At 39.4% G+C, this 25,734-nt stretch overlaps 1 protein-coding gene across 4 annotated transcripts in view; it reads right to left on the bottom strand.

Moving 5' to 3' along the window:
- cmb (combover) overlaps window positions 1-25,734 on the bottom strand; it is a 522,232-nt gene that overhangs the window by 56,241 nt on the left and 440,257 nt on the right. For 3 of the 4 annotated variants that reach the window (XM_067139692.2, XM_067139691.2, XM_067139689.2), the window contains 2 exons: window positions 15,886-16,093; window positions 971-1,066 (listed from right to left, as the gene is read on the bottom strand). In XM_067139692.2, coding sequence (XP_066995793.2) covers window positions 971-1,066; window positions 15,886-16,093 — 304 coding nt within the window. The remainder of the gene's footprint in view (window positions 1-970; window positions 1,067-15,885; window positions 16,094-25,734) is intronic. The other variant, XM_067139693.2, reaches the window with a different exon arrangement.

Raw genomic sequence — 25,734 nt, 5'->3', positions numbered from 1 at the left:
CTAATGACAGGTGAAGAAATCACCACCACAGTGGGCATCACCGCAGAAGATGAAGGGTGTAGTCGGGAAGAGGAGCTAGAAGGAAGGGAAAATGCATGATGCTTCAGGATTGAAAAGTGTTGAAACTCCCGTAGATTATGCTAAACAGGGAGATTTTAATTATAGTAATGTTGTTGCACTTTGGAACATTCGTACTTGTATATGAAAGAACGTAAACGAGACTCAAAATCACAAGAATATTACATTAATTTTTGCCAGATGATAAAAACTGACATTTGAATACTTTTTATACCTGAAATGTTTTACCAACAACAAATGCAAGTAATTTATATATTGGCATACTTAATTGATAAAAATGGTTATTGAATGTGGTAATTATTTGACATTATTGCACTTAAGCCCTATTGCATGTTCTGTATTATTAAAAGTTTAGTTGTGTATTAAATGTCTTTTAATGAATTTGTCCGGCGACTACCCGGATAATCGAGATTTTGTTGTGGTAGTAATAATAATAATAATAATAATAATAATAATAATAATAATAATAATAATAATAATAATAATAATAATAATAATAATAATAACAATAACAGTAGTAGTAGTAGTACCGAGCAAGTGGCTGCGGCGTTTGGGTCACATAGCTGTCAGTTTGCATTCGGGAGATAGAGGGTTCGGACCCCACTGTTGGCAGCCTTGAAGATGGTTTTCTGTGGATTCCCATTTTCACACCTGGAAAATGCTGGGGCTAGGGCTGTGCCTTAATTAAGGCCACATTCGCTTCCTTTCTACTCCTAGCCCTTTCCTATCCCACTGTCATCATAAGACCTATCTGTGTTGGTGCAATGTAGGCCCTAAAGCATACTGTAAAATAATAATAGTAATGAAGGTTTCATCTAAGCTGTGCCTGGTATCAAAACAATTTTTACACAGAACTAGAAGTAAAATATTAAGCCTCTGGCTGGATACATACCAGGTGAATAGGAGGTAAGGGAATATCATCAAATGACATTCTGGAGGTAGTATTACCCCCATCATCTGGCAAGATTTGTCCAGAACCACCAGATGCCTAAAAGAAGACAAAGAGAATACTGAATTGGGGCATTTCAAGTTTTCTCCATTCTTATGAAATTTCTTTACACTAATCCTAACAGAAGCTTCATTTCATGGTTTACACAAGTACATTACTTTTTCATTCAAGAATGTTATACCTTTCAAGATTCAATATGCAAATCTCAACGAATGAATTAAGGATCTAAATGATCTATTTACAAACAGCAATGGAGCACCTAACCTTCTTATCTGAGGAACATAATCTAATCAACTTGTAAATCCTCACTTTCTCTTACCTTCTTCATCTCTGTCAAATTACTTTCTAATTAATTTTGTTCTATCACATGGACCCACTATGTGTAGGCAAACTCATACATGCTACTGCTTCATTCAACAATGTTCATTTCAACTTGGCCATAATCCCTTTATTATGAATACCTCCAGCCAATTTGTTCCCACCTGTTTGTGCTACCTACAATATCGTTCTCATGACCTTTATGGCAGTTGTCACAGCATATGAACAGCATACTCTAAATCATGCATTTTTATTCATGATAGAGTTGGGTCTTAAATCGAATGATGTTAGAATAACTTGGTTATAAACTGTTTTCCTCATTGCTAAATATAGTGAATTGCAATTCAGTCTTTACTGTTTAAGGTTTGCTGCATCTTTATACTATTCCTCTCATTAGATTGTCATCCTGGGGACATGCACAAATTATGTACTTGCAATATTTCACATATACCAATTTTTGGTCTCTCCTACTAGCTGTTCTTAAGTTCATTCCCTGCTGATGTCATTTTCATCTTCAAAATGCCAATTTTCATATCATACACTCAATATTTCATTTCATGTTCTAAAATAATCAGCAGAGCCTTCAAAATAGGCATTCCAATGCAAGACCTAGAAACAGTCTACGATGGAAACTTCTGGCCAGAAGATGTAGTAATATGTCGGCCTTTTCGGCAACCCTGGAAGTTCAGAGGCCCGGCAACCAGGGACTAATATAATAACATGGAATGTAGAAGGCCTGAGGGGAGTCTTGAGCCTGCTCCCGAGAAATATGATGGCTGATTATGACAATGGGAAACTCACAGAGACGATGGTAAAAGAGGACACAGAACTGAACATCCCACAATTCTACAATTTTGATGCCTATGCGGTACAGTGTATGAGAAGAGGAAGACCAGCGGGCAGTGTGCTAGGCATCATCAAACCACAACTGGCCCCCTTCAAACTACTATTAAGAGAAGAAAACATGCTGGTTGTCAGGACAAGAATTGGAGTTATAGTAGCAGTCTACTTTAATCCAGATCACACCGCGACAGACATAATAGATAAACTAGGGATGGCCTTGGATCACAGTAGAAGTATGGATAAGATAATCATTGCAGGAGATCTGAATTGTGCAATAAATAGGCAAGATAGAAAATGCAAAGAAGTAATGGAATATCTAACAAACGAAGGGTTTACAATACACAACAGACAGGAGGACTGGACATACATAGGGCATAATGGAGCTAGCACAATAGACCTAATAATCACAAAGGGCTTTAGATCAAAACACCTTGCCACCACAGTGAAAAAAGAAGCAGCAGTCATCTGTAAACACATTCCAGTAAAATTAAATATAGAAAATGGTAGAAGTAGCAAATTAGATGAAAGACAAAATATAACATTTGGCAAGATCCTGGACATGGAAAAAATTAAAAGGAAAATGAATGAAAAATATAAGGTTGAAAGAGCAATAAGAGCAGGAAATATTGATGAGGCCGCTACATGGCTGAAATCAACTATAATAAGTGGGGCCACCACACAAGATTTAAATAGGAAGGCGAGGCAATGGTTCGACAGAGAATGTTATGAACAAAGAAAATTGACACTCAAAACACTACATAAAACTAGAGGACAAATGGCAAGCGCAACCACCGAAGAATACCAACGAGAACGAAAGAAATACAAAGACCTAATAAAAAAGAAGAAAAAGCAACACCTGGAAGAAGAACATAAGAACATGGTAGAGGAGGCAGAAGAAGACCCCTACCGAGCTCTGAGGCCAAAAGGGCAGAAAATAAAGCCCAACATACCTATGGAAACATGGATAGATCATATAAGAATAGTAATTTGCTCAAAAGAAACAATACCCATGATTAAGACACCTATGACTCCACAAGCTGATGAGATCTTCACCATGGATGAAATTGCGAAAGCGATACAGAAAATGAGGAATAACAGAGTACCAGGAGTAGATGGAATAAGAAGTGAACACTTAAAACAGACAGCACAAGAATACCTACCGATATGGACCTCGCTTCTAAATAAATGTTTAGAATTAGGAAGTATACCAGATGAATGGAGAAAGTCAACAATCAAGCTATTATACAAGGGAAAATGTGACACAGAGAACCCAAATGCGTATAGAGGAATAGCGTTGGAATCTACATTACTGAAACTCCTAACAGGAATCCTTACCAAAAGGCTGGCAGTGAAGCTAGAACCCCTTCTACCAGAGGAACAGTTTGGTTTTAGAAAGGGAAGGTCCACGACTCTGGCAGAAGAAAACCTGTTGGAACAAATAAAACAGATGATAGAAAGACCAAAAGGAAAACTTTATGTGGATTTTGTTGACTACTCAAAAGCCTTCGATATGGTCAACAGAAAGGTATTGGGTCTTTACAGCCTTTTCATTTTTGTTATCGATTGTATGGGCTTCTCAGTTTCAAACAATTCTTTGTGCCCTCCCCTTAATTATATTTGTCACCTTGATGTGGAGTATACATACATGAAAAGAGCCTATCACAAGTTTTACCCACTTCAAGATTTTTCTGGTGTTGTATTAAATTAGTCTAACCTGTCATCCTTGAAATTCTGATTCTCTTTTCCATTTCATGTAAATGTTGTTTAAGGTGTTACCCCTTGCTTATTTTAATAGTTTCCTGAGATATTTAGTTCTATGCACTGCTGTAATCATTATTTTCCTGAATTATTTGTCCTAAATTGATAACCCATTTATGTATTGTATTGTTCTATATGAGTTGTAGATTGCATGTGATGTACTGGGAGTATTGCCTCTTCTACTTGTTGATGTTATGTTGTGTAGTGTGAGAAAGGATTCATAACCTGAGGAGTGGACCTACTTTTGACCTTGATGAGAGGGTTAATGTTCCTCGGTTTGTTGATATTGTATTGCGGTACTGTGGATTTGGTTTTAGGTTGATTATGGTTACATTATGACTTGATGGCATGTTTTCGAGGATGGTAATGGTCTTTTAAATCCATGATCGGTCGCGTTGTCCGTCGTGCGATAGATTTTATCTAACACGACATCTGTGTAGAGAAATTATCAATTAGAGTGTAATTTTTTAGGTTGGATTTGTTTCTTCATAGTTCAAATGCATTAAGGCAGATTTAATATTATGTAACTTACACTTTTATTCCCTCAACGTGGACAAACAGAGAAATTTTTAGAAATAATCGCTAGAGCATAGAAAGTTAAAATTACGTTATATTCATAAGAAGTACATACTTAACACCAGGCAGTTTAGTTATTATGCCGGCCCTGTGGTGTAGGGGTAGTGTGCCTGCCTCTTACCCGGAGGCCCCGGGTTCGATTCCCGGCCAGGTCAGGGATTTTTACCCGGATCTGAGGGCTGGGTCGAGGTCCATTCAGCCTACATGATAACAACTGAGGAGCTATCTGATGGTGAGATGGCAGCCCAAGTCTAGAAAGCCAAGAATAATGGTCGAGAGGATTTGTCGTGCTGACCACACGACACCTCGTAATCTGCAGACCTTTGGGCTGAGCAGCGGTCGCTTGGTAGGCCATGGTCCTTCGGGGCTGTTGTGCATGGGGTTTGGTTTGGTTTAGTTAAGCTATTATATTTTTCTGGCGTGTTTGAGTTGGAATTGGCATATGGACCTCCCATTTCGTAATTTTGTACTTACCTACGTACTCTGAGGCTGGTCTACGTCCGAGTAAATCACGGATACACACATCACTCTGATTTGATTGTTCTGAATCAGAACTGTGTTCGCTGTGTTCAGAAGGTGCGTCACTTTCACCACTGTCGTCAAGAAACTAGGAGTCACATAATCATCTTCCCGTTCCATCCACAGCATAATTAGATCCTCTTCTGTGTTCAAAGTCATGTTATAGACCTCACTTCTACACGTATGTCATTAACTATAAGCGGAAGAAACATCCAACGTCATCGGTCACGCCGTTACCAACTACCTAACACAACACTAACGTGACCAGTCCCGCAGCTAGATTTCATCTAACACACAGGCCAATTCGAAACCCCATCACCAATCATGCGCGATACCCCCACCCTTGAAAGTAACAGAGTGGTGTCACTCAGGTAGTGGGGAATGCATTTCGGAGAGTTCTGCGCCATCCACCACGCAAAAACAAAATTGCGATGAAGAAAACTGCCAATGTTAGATTTATTTTTAACAGCGAGATCGATCCTGAGTTAACCTTCGTGGGCTGACGCATGTACTCTGGTGGTCATTTATGTGGTGTTACATGGTTGTTGTTATTCAGGTTTGTTTAGGGTTGTTTGTGTTAATGCTGTTAATTATATTGTGCAGGCACTTGGGTGAGGTGGTACATCGCCTTTGTAGTTTAAACTCTGTGTCCTAGTGGATTTGGCTGTTACTTATTTTGGTGTGTATGCAACTCATGTAGAAAAATATTGTCTTAAGAAATGTAACTTACTGGTTCCTTGAGTGTTCTTGCTTTGTCACCTTTAATTTATGGCACTGTAAAGTTCATTTTAAAATAACCTACCTGTCTGTGTTTTACTCAGTGGAAAAGTTAATATATTGTTATTTTACACCTTACCAGTCTGTGATTTTGCTGGATAAATATGGGATTATTTGTCTATTCCCAGTCGGTACTGAAGTCATGGACCTACTATTTGAGTACGGGGTCTTGTAGTGGTGTTCCCTCCTTCTTCATAGTTGTATTGAGCATTTGCGATTGACCTACCTCATTATCTACCATTTATTGTTTATTTGCCTCATTTTCCTGTGTAACTGGAGAGGCACCTGTTTTGATAGTGTGCTGAAGGGTGAATCTACTGATATCACATATTTTTAGCCCGGGTTTTCCTGAGGTCTTTCATGGACAACCAGTAGTGTATGGTGTAGTATCATTGCTCCTTTACTTTCCTGTTGGTCATCTGATTTGAGGTGTATTTCTTAACCTTTTTCAGTTAATTGGGTGTCCATTGTGGAATTAATATATTTGGTATTTCTGTGAAGTTGGTTGGTTATGTGACTTTAGATTTGTTCACTCTCCTGAGCTTTCTTCTTTAAACTATTCATCTCATGTTATTTCCATGGGGCTTGTGGTGGTGTTTTGATGAAGTAATTGTGTTCCATTCTTGTGTTATTCATTGCTTGGTGTTATTTGATGAATCTGTTGTCGATGACAGACTAATCTGGATCCTATCATCTAAAGGTTATAGAAGTCTCCAGCTGTTGCTGTCAAAGTTACCCTTGCTTGGAATAACTGTTATACTTAAGCCATGGATTGTGTCATTGTCTTAAACCTTGTCATGTGGTGTGTTACTGATCTGTTGGAGTGACTGTTCCTGATCTTCATTCTTGTTCTTCATGGTTATATGTGGTTATGTATATGAGATGTTGAACCAGACTGTTGAGAATTTATCAAATGATTTTGGTGGTGTACTGAAAAATGTTGAAAATTAATAAGCTCACTGATTTGTAGTTCTGCATCCCTCCTTTCTTTTTTTTTTTTTAAATTATTTTTGGGAGAGGATGTAATTTGTCTAACCAAAACTGTTATAATCACGAGTAATCGTGCCTTTCTCTATTAAGGAAGCCCCAAAACTGGATCGATAGATTAAATTCTTGGTCTATGTCAAAAATAACTATCGAGACCCGATTTTCAGTTATTTTATGTCACTTCGAAACTTGGTGTAATGTTAAATGGATGAAACCTTACTTACTGTATTTACTCGTGTATTAGACCCCTTTTTTCCCCCACTTTTACAGCCAAAAATAGTAAAGGGGGGTCCAAAATGCGATAACTTCAAAATTTTGTGCAGCGAACACGACTTCTAGGTTATAAAGAGCTATAAATTGTACGTGTAAAAATTCTATACGTACTATTATTTAACAAACTTAGAATGTATTTAAGTTACACTGGCTATTTTCGTCAAAAGGCAGTATTTATAAACGTAAAAAGACAATAAATGGTGAACACGACTTTTAGGCCTACGGTACATATAAAAGTCCATTTTAGATACTCATATCATGTCATTTGTTACATCCCATTAATTCCTCTGGTGAGGCTGACGTCAGGAAGGGCATACGGCCGTAAAAACTCGCTACAAAGATTCGTCTCGCTTCATACTCAATCCCGTAGAAGAAAGGGATAAGGGTATCGGGTTATATAATTAAATATTGATAAAAAAGAACTTAATGGCCAATCATTTGTCTCTGTCAGTTCAGCAGCAGGCCTAGCTCACAGTAAACCTGATCGCTGCTTTCATTTGAATTATCGCCTTGCGCCGCCAACTTCCCTGCCTTGCTACCGGTGTGTCAGCATTCTAAGTGATGTCATCTTCACTGCTATCTCTCTCCAGTCGCATCAGCCATGCTTCATTCTCTTTGAGCCATGCACTGCAATCAAGAGCATATGAGGTCCCATCTTTCTGAATCTTTTAAAAATAATTTCGTTCCCAACTATAGAGTCTAAATGGTGTCTGTCCTGTAGAACGCATGCCAAACCATCGGCTGATAACTAGCGTATGTTACGGGTTGTACTTCCAAATGTAATACATAGTAAATGGAAACATTCTTTTGATAACTGCGGCTGCTGAAACACAGACCCTTATTTTTAAGTACATTTCATGCTTGTTCTCTATATTTATCACATCAGGATTTGCATAAACAGCTGTCCATGAGAGAAGACCGACCACATTGTTTAGGTTAGGTATATTATTGCCCTGATAGTGCCAAAAGTTCGATGGAAAAAATAAAAATAAATAACAGGAAAATATACCGCATTTATGGATGCGTTTTATTATCATAATGGTTAATTTTGTACGTTCGTTGTCTCTTATTTTTATTAATGCATACCTTAGTGTGTTTTACTTGGCGTCTCTGAAAATCATTTAAAGTACGTTGGGACATAAAATTATTATTATTATTATTATTATTATTATTATTATTATTATTATTATTATTATTATTATTATTATTATGATTTGTTAAGTACGTTGGTGAGTAAGACAATCATTTTAATTGGATAGCTTTAATCATGTTTTAAACTTACTTCTCTTCAAATATATACCTATATTGGCCCGAGTTATGAGATATTAAACGACCACTTTGTTAATGATCTCGCCTGCTGTATAAATAGCAATAACCGTGAATATTTCTCAACTAAAGTAAACTAGTTTCCTCATCCCGAGGTGGTACAACTCTTTTTAGACACACCCCCCAGTGGAGAGGAGTTACATGTACCGCTTTTACCGCATATCAACCTTCCTGCCATTCGTAAATCTCTGGCAGTACAGTACCGGGAATCGAAGTCAGACCCCCGAAAACAGCAACTAATTGTGCTAACCATTACACTGGCAGACATTATTAACTACAAAACACAGACATATAGCATGACTGATGCATGCTTGCAATGCGCAGGTTGGACACAAAGCTAGGCCTATTCATCTATTTGTGCGACGTCATCAGAGCTGCAGTAGACCTACGCTACAGAGACGGGCATTTCTTAATTACGAAACACAGGTGTACCGCATGGATTCGATGCGTTTTCATTGCGTAGGTCATACGGACGAAACTATTCACAAATTTGTGCGATGTCATCAGAGCTGCAATAAGACTTGTACCCGCTTCGAAGCAGAATCGTAGTCATTCTCTGATGAATTACGTTGGGGGGTCTTATAGGCGAGATTTATTTTTTTAATTTTCTTTGTCTCGAAAAGCCAGCGGGGGTCTACTACGCGAGGGGGTCTAATACACGAGTAAATACGGTATTGATGTGCTACCACTATTAAAATTGACTGTTGCAGTATCGTGAGATAGTACCAGTGTTTTGGCGTAATCAAGAATCCTAGGTCATGGACCAAATGGGTAACAATCGGCATCTCACCCCTACTACACTGAATGAGCTAATGTCATGGGATAGCGGAGCACTGATGCGCAGGTGTGTTGTCTGCGCACCACACGCCCCCTGTACCAGCGGCAGTTGTACAGGAGACCCTGTGAACAGTGGCTGTGCATGCGACAGGTGTAATATGGAACAATGTCGGGAGCTAACACCGTTCGAATGGGATATGGTAGTCAGTGCCCGACGGATGGGAAGTGCGATTTTGGAAGTGGTGCGGGAATTCGGCTTCACACGATCAACCGCGTCCAGGTTGAATGCGGGTGTCACCATCCACAACAGACGAACGACCGGCCGTCCAGCCACCCTCGATGACCGTGACCGGCGACATCTGAGACGGATTGTCAATAGTGACAGACGGGCAACCGTGCAACAAATCACGGCTCAATTCAACACAGGCTGTGCTAGACACGTCTCCCAGTGGACAATCCATAGGAACATGGGTTCTATGGATTATGGGAGCCGGCGCCGCACACGGGTGCTACTGTTAACCCAACGTCATCGGGCACAGCGACGCGCATTTGTCGCTAGTCACCAGAGATGGACACTGGAACAATGGTATAACGTGATACGGTCGGACGAATCACGATTTCAACTGCACCATGCCGATGGGAGGCACCATGTATGGCGCAGACCACATAAAGCGATGGATCCCGCCTGCCTCGAAGGTGTGGTCCAGGGCGCTGGTGTCTCTGTTATGTTCTGGGGTGCATTTTCCTGGTATGGAATGGGCCCCCTAGTTTTGAATGGTACGCGGTATGTTGAGCTGCTCAGCGACCATCTCCACCTATTTTTGGCCTTCTAGCGCCCAGACGGTTCTGCAGTGTTTCAAGATGATAATGCGCTGCCACATCGCTCCCACGTCGCCCGGGAATGGTTCCAGGAACATGCAGCGGAGGTCCAACGACTGCCATGGCCACCCAGGAGCACTGATATGAACCCTATCGAGCATACCTGGGATGTACTGGAACGCAGGCTCCGTCCCATGGATCCTGCACCCACGAACAGACCAGCATTGGCGGCCGCTCTGCAAATGATTTGTTGTCACCTGCGTCCAGAGGACTACCAGGGACTTGTCGACTCACTTCCACGGCATCTCACTGCAGTTCGCAGGGCCAGAGGAGGCCTCACACGCTATTAGGTGACAATCCCATGACATTTGCTAAGTCAGTAGTCAGTATATATCAACTGGCATATTTTAGCAAAACAACTACGTATGTTACTTCTACCAGTATCAAGTAAGGATATCAAATTATGTTCAAACCTTCGAATGAAGATAATTCATGTGGTACATTATCTGTTGAACACTCTTCTCTTGTGAACTGTTACGCCTGACCCTGTGTTGGTCTTTTGTGGGTGGAGGCTATAACGTGTTTTGGAGAATATATATATGTTTGATTGACAAACATACATGAAAATTGGTATCAAAACGCTTTTAGATGTGTAATTATATTTGTTGGCCTTAATTCGTCATGCGATCTAGTGAACTCTTGATAGTACGCATAACTGACGCTGGGCGCTAAAGACCGATCCGCGAGTTTCATCTGGGCTGCACTGTGGTGCTATCTGGCTCCATGCGCGGTACTCGTTTCTATCGTCAATTGTCCAGTACATTGTGGAAGGACAATGATTTGAGTGTCGTTTGTTCTGCTTGGACCGTTGAAAAAGAAACTTCGTGCCCTGGTTGCTAGTGGAAAGTTTAAGAAAAACTAAGTAAGGAAAGGAGGAGAGATGATGCCTATGTTTGATCTGGGTTGATTCAATCAACATCCAGCGATACGCCAAGTTTACTGTTGTTTTACCATATCTTGTATTTCTATCTTATCGAATAATCGTAAGTAGATGCTTCAATTTTACTAGGTCGCCTGGATTGTACTACAGTGATGTCTGCGGAATATTGAGCATAACGATTTCGGACTGACTGATTCAAAATCTTGTTGAATCATTAAAATTATTGAACTCTGATGATTAAGTATTTGAAATATTAAGATTGACATGTATTGGTGTTAGGCATTTTTGGGGGGGCTCTCATTAAGTTAGTTATCTGCTAACATTTGGTTTCAATAACCTTCTTTGTAAATCATATTTAGCAGTGGAAAATTTTGCATTAATCATGTGTAAGCCCAATGAGTTGGAAATTGTTTCTGGTAACCATCCGAGAATTCTTTGGCAGCCATATTCCTTTTTCTGGATCACGTGATCTGGTTGTCATGGGGTTACATTTTGTAAACTAAAAAGGGGTGTGTCCTTTGTTGACAGCTGAAACATTTGAGCTTCAATGACTGAGTCGTGATTGTACTGTTTTATGTCGTGGATTGCATTTTGACTTGAGTTGCCTGAATCTGTATGCGATACAGTTTTAATTGCATTGATATCTTAAAATTCTGTTGCCTTCAGGTGATTTAACCTGCTTAAAAGTATCCTTGTTTGTTTTCATTCTGATGTCACGTTATTTAAGTCTTGTGGCGGTTTAATATTTACATTCCTTAAGAGGGTATTGGAAGTCCTGAAGAAACAATTCTCTACTCAATATTAATCTGTAATATTGTTAAGCTGTTACATCGTATTCAGATTAACACTTTGGAGACGGCCATATTCTTAATGTGCTACCCTCCAGAAATCACAGGATTTTTAAAGGTGTTAGAACTTCTTTCAATGCTAGGGTAAGCCTAGATTATAACAACTTTTGGAATATTTAGGAAGATCACACTTTCTTCTACACAAAAATGTATTTTAATTATCATAATAGTGCAGCAATTTTTAAATATACATTTATGAAGATAATAAGTTTTACAAACAAAAACAAAAAAATCTGAAGCAACTATGGATGCCAGTTTGGTTAATATTTCGAAATGTGCTTAATATTGTAGTCACATCTACTGACACACGCTAATACAGATTCTAACCTTGTTGGTCAATTGGTAATGGTATCCTCGTTTACAACCAGTAATTTTTCTTTCCCACTGTTCATTGTTTGTTTGATGACGGGGTTGCATCGAATTGCTGCAGGTTGTCATCTGTACACGGGAAACACGCACACTTTTAGGGAGTGAACCCACTTCAGCAAGAAGTATAAAACTACGTTACACTTTACACCAATTTGAAATCAGCTCATTATCTACATTTACTTGCCTGAAGTGCCAGAATCATCATGTTTACTTAGTGTGCAATTGTTATCCTCATCCTCATTTTCAGAACTCGTGTCTTCCATAAGAATATCCATTATGGATTTTTTTGTACACTTGAATTAGACATGTTAAATATTCACAAGAATGATACAAACAAGCCTGCCTCTCGAACACACACTCTTCATGTCCGCATGTACCGTACGTACTTTCCCCACCCATTTCACAGCTAAGAGTCAACGATGATGCAGCCCCCGGTTTATAGGAACGTGGCTGGGTTATCAATGCCTAGAAAGAAGAGCTCTCGACTTATATTCCTAACTAGTACATTTTACGCTTATAGAAGCATTCAACAGTATTCTAGTGAAGTCACAGCTCACTGAAACAGAAGCTACTATTTTTTAGCTACAGTGAAATCATGCCTGTATATTCTCCGAGCTCCGACAGCAGCGATGAAATAGCGCGCCCGTAGTTTCTACGAGCGTCGTCTCCAATGTGTTAATTGTTTGCGTGAAAATGATGTTAAGCTCCATTTTCATTCCTAATTAATTAATTACAGTAGAAGTCCGTTATAGCGAGAATTCATAACGTCGGAAAATTTACTCGCTATAGCGGATTGTCGTTATATCCGATTTTTGTATAAAAGTCGGAAAACCCCCATGCATTTTAAAATCGGTACGAAACGGCAATCAGTTTGTTCAAAACTTGCGTTTCCGCAGACGTTATCCACACTACGGCTTACTTGTTTGTTATTTTTCGAAATCTGATACTACGTGAAACTGTATGTTTAATTTCATTCTGAAAAAAATAGAGTACCGTATTTCTCCGAATCCAAGATGATCCCCACTTTTCCATCAAAAAATTTAAATTAGGCTCAAAAAGTACTTTGTAAAATCATATAAATGCCTTTGTTGTACAGTAGGCCTACGCACTTTTAGACTGTTTTTAGATGCCGAACACTGACTTTCGTCATGCCTTTTTTTTTGCGGCTGCACAATTATTCTTTATTTCCGCGGGTTTAAGGGCCATTAACTTAAAATTGGCATCATAATACCGAAGAAAACCCGTTGAAAATTTGCCGGCAGTACCTATTCCATGCGCCTGTACATTACGACAATCCACCAGGAAATTATTCTTGCTGTCTATAAAACTGTTACTTTTACTCAGCGTCAGATGTAACCGGCTACCGCTACACGCACATCTCACTTGCCAGGTTCTGTCAACTTCAGCGGCTAGCGATGTGTAGGCCTAATCGCGGACGTCGAAAGTCAACGAACGAGTTTATTGCGCCACGGTATGGCCATTCCGCTATTTGTCTTCACACTAACGCAAATATTGGCTTTAGTTAGGCCTATGCCGAAAATATTCCTGCTGTCTATAAGACTTAATTTTGCTAAGCGTCAAGTACAATAGACGCGTTATAACTCTGCCACTGAGTAGCCATGGCCTTTCTAAGAATTCGAAGGCTCGCACGTTTTGATGTCATTCTGCAGATTTGAGAAACGTTTTTGTAAACACTAATAGAATGCCATACCGGTACTCTCTTCACTATTTCCTGCGATCCTGTGTGTAACTTCACTGGCGATGTAGGCTATAAGTAAGGAGGCGGTCGTTTGTCAATGAGTTTTGTGCACGTGTGAAAAGGAGTAGCGTGGTTACTGTGGTAGTTGCCAGTGGTATCCATTAACTTACTGTTAGGCCAAGAATCCAAGACAACCCTTGAGTTTTCGCATGAGATTCTGAGAAAAAAGTCTTGGCTTCTGAGAAATATGGTATCACTCCAGAGGTTTCTGTGCCAAACACTTCAGTTCTCTCCTTCAAACGGCGTCGCCTAACCTAACCGTATATGTATCATGAAAACATATTTCAAACGCACGTAGAGAAATGATAACCTCCTCGCGAAAAATTTACATTTAAATAGCCTTTCCGAAATTTAACTCGACGCGAGAAGATATGAAATATCCTCTGAAATCAGTGATGTACTCTGCCATATCTTGAGGAGTATCACATTCTTACTTAATTTCCGTATATAACATTAAAATTTAGATATCGTTTAATTCAGTTTTTATTTTTAACGAGTTAACAACTGCTATCGGCCACGTCATTTACGCATTTATTACGAAACCTATTATCCTCTTTCATTTCAAATTTTCTTTAGAGAACAGCAGTCAACGGGTATTAGGTACTAATCAACCCCAACAGAGCCTTTGAATGTCGACGAGAGAACTCGCAAATGCATAAAGTGAGAAAACTATACCGTACGGTACCGAAGAAGATCGATCGCATTTTGTTGCAAACGTTTCAGTTTTCTTATTCAAACAGTGTCACGTATCCTAACTTAACCGTACTATACGTATGATGAAAACACACTTCAAGCGCCAGTAGAGAAATAATAACCTTCTCAATATACATTTTCCTAATAGCAGTTTCGTAATTTAACCAGACGCGAGAAAATATAAACTAACCTCCGAAATCCAAATTAAGCACTCTGCCATACCTCAAGGTGTATCCCTTTCTACTTAATTGAGTATTTAGCCTCAAAATTAAGCGGTCATTTAGCCCGCCTTAATTTTTAACGAGTTAACAACTGTTTATTTACCGGTACGCATTTATTACGAAAATATGTTCTCTTTCATTTCGAATTTTCTTTACGGAACAGCAGTCGACGGGTATTACTATTCCACTACGACATTGCCTTCGAATGTCGACGAGAGAACTCTCTAGTGCACATAGCGAGGAAACGATGCCGAAGGTAATCGATCGTATGCAATATCATCGCTGGGGTGCATAAATATCGCTTACGGAAAAAATCGCACGCGCTTAATCGCTCGTAATAATGGATGCATCAGTGATATGGCTCTCGCTGTAACCGAAGGACGATACACAGTTTAATATAGGAATTTTGAAGGGACAGAAAAAAGTCGTCGCCTTATCGGAGTTCTCGTTATATGCCGTACTCGCTATAGCGGACTTCTACTGTATTTCTTTTCTTGGAGACATTACTGTACGTATAGTTATTTAACAGGGTCGACCTTTTAACTTTAGTGTTTTAGTGTTGAAAGAAATTTTATACTTAATTAATAATTCATTTTGATTAATTTTAAAATTAATTAAAATTTTACTCTGGAATACGGTATTTTTTTATTTCAGTCAGTAGTAATTGATTTATTAATTTAATAATCCGCCTGACCTCCGAGTCCAGATTGATTTAATTCCTTCACGCTTCTACCTTGGGACTGTTCTGGTAAGTACTTTTCATTTATGTGAAAATCCCATGTTGTGCAACAGCTATCGCTAGTGAATACCTTGGAGATACGCAATATTTCCTACCACTTAACACTTTAAATCATCTATTTAACTAATTAAGCTTAACTTAGGGTGCCTGAGTATTTTCTTGCACTGTCACAGGACTTGTGAAACATTTGTGAATTACATGATCTGATAATCAGGTCAGATTTCTTCCACTGATATCTTCAAAATAAAGAATATTTTTCTATAACTTACAGCACAAACACTTACAAATGACAAGTCCAGCAAGTAAAACTACTTACCATAACACTGTGAGCCCCTTCAACATTTGTTGGGTTGAGGTATTGACTTACAACATCATGGACAGCATTCAAGGTATGCTGACGCAAATGATCAGTGCTGACAAGCTGTAAGTCACGAAAGAGCTGAATAAGGAAGTCTGGTCTTTCTTCATTAGAAGAGAGTAGACCTTTCATTTCCTGGTAAACTGCAGATGTCATACGATCCATTCTGTGGAAGGAGAAAAAAAGAAAAAAAAGGCAGAAGTTATTATCTGTGAGAGTTTCAACTATAAAAGAAGAAAAGAATGATGATAATGATGATGATGCTAATGATATGCAGTTTTAAGAACCATGCTTTAAGGAAGAAAGTTTTTTTTTTTTTTTTTCCCAACACAGGGTTAATTTTAGTAAGCACACTGATTGTAAGGCATTCGCCCAAAGGCCATGATCTTTAAGGTGTCAAGTGTCCAGGTTTTGACACAGGAGTTAGCCGGTTTGAGTCCCACTGGTTTAAAAAAAAAATCACCATCAGAATGTTGGCTGGCAGGATAGGAGAGGTAGAGGTGTACAATTGCCAAAAGCTTGGATTCATCTTAAAATTCTCTGCATGTTCACATGGAGCGAGGGACACAACGCTGGTGGTGATGATTCATCCGTCAGTTGCAAACATTAAGCCTTGAGCAGGCCCTTTGGTGTTATTCGACAGGAGTAGGCTATGTGCCAACATAGGGTTTCACCCTCTCCCAACCTCATTAATCATCGTCATCATCCCACACTCAAACAAATATGCCCACTCTTGGCCACTCCTGGCACTAAAAGCCATATGCTAATAAAATAGTAATTGCATGACAGTCCATCATGTCACAGCATTGTTGTGCTGTGGCACAACAAAATTGCCCGTTCTATCAATACTTCTTTAGCTATTTTCCTTACTACTGTACATGTTAAATTATCAGACAAAAGCCATTTGTAGTAGCTGTGACCCAGCTTGATAAGAAGTTAAGTGGAAATGGAGAAAACCCAATGGAATAGCAGATATGAATAAAAGAAATTTGTGCGTTAACTTCCAGAAGTTCAAGTTCCAAAGGAAAGTACTTCATAAGCAAGGAAATGGTAGCAGCTTTAGACAAGAAAGCATGTATTTCAGCATCGAGTTCTTACCAGGGAGAAGTTGGAAGAAATTCATGCAAACTCTAAACTATCACCTCAGAAATCTGAGTCATATGGCAAAACAGACAGGAGTAAGGCCAATATCTGTTGAAAATTATTAAAGCTAAAAAACCATATGAAAGCATGCAATTGCATGAACTGAAGTAGGTTATCTTGTGTAGTATGTTCCTCTTTCTGTCTTCAAATCAAATCAAAATCTCTTTATTTGCAAATGAGGTGTCTACCTCGGTGGCAAATGGTACACTAATATACATTATTGTCAAGCACTAAATATTAAATTAACAAGAGAAGAAAATTTTTCCTATAATACAATATTATACAATTTACGCTAACAATGTTTTCTATTAAACACACAGCTCATCCTTAATAAATTTATATTGTTTACAAAATTCTAATTATAATATCTCCTGTACTACTTACAAATATAGTCAACTGATATACAGTATGTGGAATTGCTTCAAATGATACTATAAAACTGGTATAACATTAATATTTACATTGCATTTATTTATTTACTTTTTTTTTACCCCTTCTGGATCCTAAGTAGCATAACGACCTGCTGCGTCTTAACCAGAGCCCCTTTTGCCACCACTTTTCAGAGTTCCTGAAGGGCCTTCACAGCTACCGTAGCGGTCCCAGGGCCCTCGAAGTCCCCACTGTACTTCACCCCTACAGGCAGTCCCTTACTTTGGCTGTCCAAACTCCTTAGACCAGGGGATGGAATTAATTTATTCACACACATTTTTTTTATTTACAATAACCTGCACCGGTCGAATGCCCTCTAACACTTCATTTATTTTTCTCTGTTGCTGTTTATTCTCTTCTTGAATATCTGTACAGATTTTGGAAAAGAATCAAACACTACCCCTGGTAAACTGTTCCACTCCTTCACACCCTTCCCAATGAATGAAAATTTACCCCAATCGCTTCTGCTAAAATTCCTTCTAATTTTATATTTGTGGTCAGTCCTGCCGATATAATTATTTTCCAACTGAAGCCTCTCACGGATATCTCCCCATGCTTCTTCTCCTATATAGGCTCTATATAATCCTGTAAGTCTAGTTTTCTCCCTTCTCTTACTTAAAGTTTCCCACCCAAGTTCCTTTAACATTTCTGATACACTACTCTTTCTCCTGAAATCCCCTGTTACAAATCTTGCTGCTTTCCTCTGCACACTACCTATTTCTTTTATTAGGTATTCTTGGTGAGGATCCCAAACACTGTTTGCATATTCCAATAATGGACAAACCATACTCAAGTAACTTTTTTCTTTTAATTCTTTGTTGCATCCTTTAAGTAGCCTCATTATGACATGTAATGATCTGTATGCTTTCCCAACAATGTCATCAATATGACCCCTCCAGTGCAAATTACTTTCAAATCTCACACCTAAGTATTTGCACTTGCCATCTTTTGGGATAACTACCTCATCCAAAGTATATTCAAATTCAGTTTTAAAGCTCCTGTTTGTAAAAGTTGTAACAGTTGATTTGCCTCCATTAACCTTCATATTATTTTCTTCAACCCATTGTTGGATACTTTCAAGGTCCCTTTGTAATTCTGAACAATCCTCAATGTTGTTTATTTCTCTATAAACAATTATGTCATCTGCATACAATCTTATTTTTGATGTTATATTGTTCCCTAAATCATTTGTGTATATTAAGAAAAGTAACGGACCGATTATACTACCCTGTGCAATTCCCTTCCAAACTTTCTCTTCCTACGATACATTATTTCCTACTTTGACTTTCTGAACCCTTGAATTTAGAAATGCTTTTATCCAACGTGTAACCCTTACGTCCAATCCTATTCCCTCCAATTTCTTTAATAATATTCCATGTTCCACTCTATCAAAGGCTTTGGAAAGATCTATGGCTATGCAATCTAACTGACCTCCTGAATCCAACTGATCTGATATGTCCTGCTGAAATCCCACCAGTTGTGCCTCACAAGAAAATTTCTTTCTAAATCCATACTGGCTCCTCATGAACCAATTTTTATCATCACATATCCCTCTGATGTACTTCGATATTAAACTCTCCAGAATTTTACAAACTATACTGGTCAGGCTGATTGGTCTGTAGTTCTCTGGTTTCCTTTTATCACCCTTTCCTTTATAAATTGGTATTATTATAGATTCCTTCCATTCCTTTGGTATTACACTATTATTTATGACATAGTCAAAGAGAAATTTTAAATAAGGCACTATGTACCACCCCATTGTCTTTAATACCTCCCCAGTAATTTGATCACTTCCTGCAGCTTTTCCTTGCTGAAGCAGTTGGATTTCTCTGAAAATATCTTCGTTTGTGAATGAGAAGCTTCTCGTTTCCCTCTGTCTCTCTCCCTCTCTATCTTCTGTTTCAGTTTCCAACTCTTGACAATCATCTACTGAATCTCTAAATTCCCTACTAAATAGGTTTGCTTTCTCAGTATCTGTTAAATAGTGTTCACCCCCTTCTCCCACCATTGTAGGAATTTGGACTCCTTTTCCTTTTTGATTCCTGATATATGAATACAGCTTTTTCCATTTCCCTTTGTGGTCATTACCCTCTTGAAGTATGCCATTCATATAATTCTCTTTTGCTTCCTTTTTCACTCTATTCAGTTCCCTCATTAGCTGTTTTCTAGTTTCTCTACTCTCCCTACCCTCTTTGATTTTCCTGTTTACTATTCTACATTTTCTTTTTAATTTTCTTATTTCCCTTGTATAATAAACAGGGTCTGAGGTCATTTTACCCTTCTTAACAGGTACAAATCTCTTCTCTCCTTCCCAAATAATTCCTTTAAATTTAGCCCAAAGTGTATCCACGTTACTCCCTTCACTTATCCAACAACTGAACTGTGATTTAAGGTAAGTCCCAAATTCATCAACTTTAGTTTTTCTATACAATTTCTTGTCTTGTGTAACCCTCTTATTAAGCCTTTTTGGTACGAGTCCTACATCCATTATTACAGCCTTATGGTCTCCTATTCCTTCAATTACCTCAGTTTTATCAACAATTTCCCATGGTTTAACCAAGAATACATCTAGTAAGTTATTGAGACGAGTCGGTTCTTGTACTACTTGTGTAAATCCTCCCTCCCAAATTAACTTATTTGCCAGTTTCTGTTCATGGGCTTCACTTGCAGCTCCTTTCCATTCAACTTCAGGCAAATTTAGATCTCCCCCAATTATTACCATATCATTATTATTGTTTTTATGAGTATAATCTATTATTTTTTCAAAGATTTCCATGTCTCTTTCCTCTCTTCCAGGCCTGTATGTTCCTATAATTCCCACCTCCTTCATATTATCACAAACTAATTTTATTCCTAATATTTCATCCCTTTCATCGGTAAACCATTCATGTGAACAGTAAGTTTCCTTCACCAGAATAAACACCCCCCCCTCCCTTTTTATCTCCTCGGTCTCTACGATAGACTGTGTACCCTTCTGGAAATACTTCTCTATTACCCACCACTTCTTTCAACCACGATTCCACTCCTATCACCACATCAGTCTCATAAGATTCCATCAATGTACCGAATTTTAATTGTTTATTTACTACACTTTGACAGTTTACCAAGAGCAATCTCAGACCCCCTTCCTCCCTAAAACTTGACTGTTGCAATTGGGTAACTTGAAATTCCTTACTATCCTGAGTTTCTTTTTCTAGTTGACTGAGCCAGCTTGAAGTACAGCTGGCTCTTTCTACTAGTTTTCCTGGTCAGTATTATAACTCAAGGGAGTTGCCTGTTTTACAGTACATATCTTACGATTAATAAAATCTAGAACAATATTTGCTATCTTTCGTTTACCTGAATTGTTTAGATGGAGGCCATGTTTTGTATAACAGTATCTCTCAAAACTGCTGCATTCAATAACCTGAGTATTCCGAAAATGTTTACAAATTTTAACAATATCTGTATTGACCTTGTCCACTTCAATGTTCACACACGAGTCTCTACTCAAATCATGCCTGTGGGGCACGTTCACTACAAAAACGTTAGTGTGGGTCAGCTTCCCTAGTGTATGTTTAAGTTGTGATCTTACATTCTTGGCGTCGTCGCGAGCTACGTCGTTCGTCACACCGATGATAAGCACTGCATCGCCGCTCCCGAAGTTCCTAGTTGCTGCTTCTACGTTTTTCACAACACTGCTGATAGAAGCTCCTGGAGATATTTCTCCGGTTGCTGCTATATTCTCGTCGTTTATAACTCCCGCAATTCCCCTTCCTTGGCTATCACCAAACACAGCTACCTTCGCTGATTTAGGCCTAACTGGGTCTTGAATCTGAATTCTAGGCCTGCTGGCACAGCTATCCTGCTATCTTGCTGCTTACATGATTTCATCCTACCTCAATCCAGGGTCTAGTCCATCCCATCAACAGATAAGTTTCACGATCTTGCATCTCCTGCAAGCTCTGATGCTCACTCAGTTAGGGAAATGGTTTCATTCCTTATATAAAGCAACTACCTGTTGCTTATGAAGGAACCAAACGTCAAAGCATTGGACTTTCAGAGATCTCATTTGACATGCACAAAGGAAAAGCACATACAAATGATTCAGTTTCTATCCAGAATGCACATTCTGAATAACTAAATACAGCTGTAATAGCAGGTATAACTGCAAAGACATGTTTATGCAAAAGGATCTCTACTGAAATACACTATTTTCCTAAAGTTATGAATAAGCAGGGCAACAGGAAATAGACCGCAAATCGCACGACATATGCACCTACCAACCTTACGTGTTCACTCTGTATAGGAAAGGAGTGTTCCCTGCTTTGACTAGCAGCGTAACCGCAAGGTAAACACAGCCAGTGCCTGCCCCCCACATTCCCGCAGTCGTGTTTGCCCTGTTATAGTGTGCGGAGTGTAGCCTCGTGGTGAACATGACAACATAATGGCACGACGACGCCATTTGGACCCTGTTTTGCAGGGTAGAATACTCGGCCGCCTGAAAGCAGGCCAGACACAGACCGAAGTCACCATATCATTGAATGTGCCACAAAGTGTCATTTCCAGGCTTTGGAGACGATTTCGAGACACAGCAGATGTTAGTTGAAGGCCAGTACCAGGTCGACCAAGGGTAACCACCCCACAGCAGGACCGATGTCTGGCCTTAACCGCCCGACAAAATCGGAGTGCATCTGCAAGAAAACTGTCGACGGAGCTTGCAGCCGTCTCAAGGGTTGCCGTTTCCCGGCAAAGTGTGTACCGGAGGCTCAGAACAGCAGGGCCGTTTGCCCGATGCCCAGCGGTGTGTGTCCCGCTCACTCCAGTACAGAAACGGGCCCGTTTACTGTGGAGCCATCAACAACGAAACTGGACCATGAATGGAGGCATGTGCTCTTCACAGATGAATCCCGCTTCAGTTTGCAGAACAATTCCCGTCGCACATTAATCTGGAGAGAACCGAGTAGTCGATATAACCACAGGAACATCGTGCCGGGACCAGTATGATGGTGGTGGCGTCATGGTGTGGAGCGGCATCATGTTGAATGGCCGTACGGACCTGCACATCTTCATGGCTGGACCGAGGAACACTGTTAATGCTCGGAGATTCAGGGATGAGGCACTGAGACCACATGTTCGACTCTTCAGAGGTGCAGTTGGTCCAGACTACCTCTTAATGGACGATAATGCCCAACCGCACTGCCCTGGTGTGGTGGATGAATTTCTGGCTGGGGAATACATTCATCGCATGGACTGGCCAGTGAGGTCTGCAGATCAAAATCCTATAGAACATGCCTGGGATGCATTGGGGAGGCGAATTGCATCCAATCAGTAGAGTTTGTGATTTTTAGCATTTGCGATAAATGCGAAATATGTCGAAACTTTGTCAGTGTATGTACCTTCATCTTATATGACCCGTACGAGTGGTTTTTAGCGATTTCGAATTAGCGATAAAATACGAAATTGGTTCAAAATGGGAAATTATACAATTTATGCAAAATAGATGCGAAACTCTCAGTTTTATACGAAATAAACATATATCTTTTTAAAAACGATGCATTTTTCTTAAAAATGAGATATATGTTGTTATTTATTTCAGGAGAAATAATTATTACGGCGCCCATTGCGATTGTAAACCAGTAACATACATTGATGGACACTTCCGTCCTGGTGCACGGAATATTTATAAATTGATTATCACAGTTAGCTGGTCGGAGAGATTTATTCTCTTTGTTTTGCAGCCTACCCGATTGATGTCTGATGATACCTGAAGCTATTTTCTCTGTGTAAATTGTAACTCTGAGCTGAAATACGGAAAATAAAAAGCATCTCATTTTGCCGCCCATTGTAAACTATCATGGCGGCATCCAAGCGCAGCATAGATGAGTTTATTCGTAACTGGTTTGAAAATAGTGATGTTGAAAGTGGAAATGATTCTCTGGAGAGTGAAAATACTTCTTCTTCAACTGACGGTGATGAAAGTGATTCCGATTTCAGTTCCGAGATGATAGCGCCAATTGAAACTATGTGACAAAACCAGAATGCAACAAGAGCAAGTGAGAAGTTTAGTTTTTTTTTGCTTTACGTCGCACCGACACAGATAGGTCTTACGGCGATGATGGGACAGGAAAGGCCTAGGAATGGGAAGGAAGCGGCCGTGGCCTTGATTAAGGTACAGTCCCAGCACTTGCCTGGTGTGAAAATGGGAAACCACGGGAAACTATCTTTAGGGCTGCCGACAGTGTGGTTCGAACTCTCTATCTCCCTGATGCGAGCTCACATCTGCGCCCTCCTAACCACGCGGCCAACTCGCCCGGTGAGAAGTCTAGTAAAATGATACTTGGAATTATGATCTTGTTGACAATAAGCCTGTTTCTGCAACATGTAAACTAGTTTTTGAAATTCATTCCATAGTGAGGAGGGGAATGGGTAATAATCCAAAAGAAATGGACGCGGGGAATGAATTTCTAACCCCACAGTTCTGGGATCACGTTAGTAAGGAAACCATTGCCTATGCCTCTACATTTCTTACTAATTTATTTGCTTCCCTTGAAACCAGTAATACTTACGAACAAAAACATTGGTTTCCTGTTACTATAGACGAGCTAAAAGCTCACTTTGCTTTGTGTATTCTTATGTAGCCTATGTGATTAATAAAACTTATGTTAAAATGACGAAAAAGTAAATGGTATGTAAGGAAATATTTCCTTTCAAAAGTAATGGTAAGCCAAAGGGTTAAATCATTCAATGTGTGGAATTTCTTTCACTGGCTAAAGAGCACTGCAAAGAACAATCAAACAAACAGCTAATACACTATCACTACGTTCATTCTCTTTGTGTGTTGACTTTTGATCATAGTCGGTTATTCTTGACATTGGTGTTGAGTAGTAGTTCTGCTTAAAAATACGGTAGTGATTTATTTTATTGTCTGGTAGCCATGGGTAGAAGCGAAGTGACGATCAAACAGCATGCCAAAAGTCACAAATCAGGACATTTTTATGTAAGCGATACAGATGGCCTATATTGATGTTCCGACTCTGCAATCAAAGACTTGAAGAAGAAAAAAATGTTTTGCAGTCCTTCCTTTGCCTTGGCAGCACTTCTGTGCATTTGGGTCTCTACGAACAATGTTGATGTAGAGTTTTTTAGCAAGTACAACATAATTGTAACTGATAGGCGGTCTCAAATGAAGGAGGACACCTTTTAGACAATGGGCATGTTGTACTTCAATCATCATTGAAATTCCTCTTCCTTGTAGGTGTTGTACTGTGATAAATAAATATGTTCAGGATAGTATTTTTCACTTTGAAATTGTGTTTGTAAGTTTGAAAATAAGCATATTCGTGTGTGTACGTTAATACTTCTTGCAGTCTTATGTTGATGTTTGTCTTATTTTCCATAGTGAATTCTAAACTGCATGGCGAGCAATGTGTGATTAAACAGTATGATTTTACTTCCAACACATTATGCCTATTTTTAACCAATTTGCTACAAAATGCTAAATTTGAGACCTTTAGATGCTACAAAATGCTAAATTTGAAAATCAATGATTTTTAATGCTATAAACCACGAACTCTACCAATCAGCCTCCGCCAAGGACCCTCCAAGACCTTCGCATTGCCCTTTCGGAGGAATGGGTTCGACTGCCACAAGAGCTCTCGGACCATCTGATAGAGAGCATGCCACGTCGCTGCGAAGCATGTGTGGCCGTTAGAGGTAACCATACACCCTATTTTTTTCTCTTTTTGCTAGTTGCTTTACGCCGCACCGACACAGATAGGTCTTCTGGTGATGATGGGACAGGAAAGGACTAGGAGTGGGAAGGAAGCAGCCATAGCCTTAATTAAAGTACAGCCCCAGCATATTTGCCTGGTGTGAAAATGGCAAACCACGGAAAACCATTTTCAGGGCTGCCGACAGTGGGGTTTGAACTTACTATCTCCCGAATACTGGATACTGGCCGCACTTAAGCGACTGCAGCTATCGAGCTCGGTACAAAAACCCTATAGGGAGCGTGCACGGTACAAGTAATAGAGCGCTCTGGCGGAGTTCCAAGAATTAATGCGGTGAGAGTGCGTTCTGCTGGAAGACTTGCTTCATAGTTACGGCAAAAAGTACCGTTGCATTTTGTCGTCAAGATAAATATGAATTAATGCTATGGAAGTTGTAATGCTGTACATATAAAAATACTTTTAAACCTGATACAGGATGAAATGAATAAGAAATTGCAACTATCTCATATCTATGAATCTGGGA

This window comes from Anabrus simplex, chromosome 2 (assembly GCF_040414725.1).
Source record: "Anabrus simplex isolate iqAnaSimp1 chromosome 2, ASM4041472v1, whole genome shotgun sequence".
NCBI classification, from domain to species: Eukaryota; Metazoa; Arthropoda; class Insecta; order Orthoptera; family Tettigoniidae; genus Anabrus; species Anabrus simplex.
This window is presented reverse-complemented; position numbering and strand designations above follow the sequence as displayed.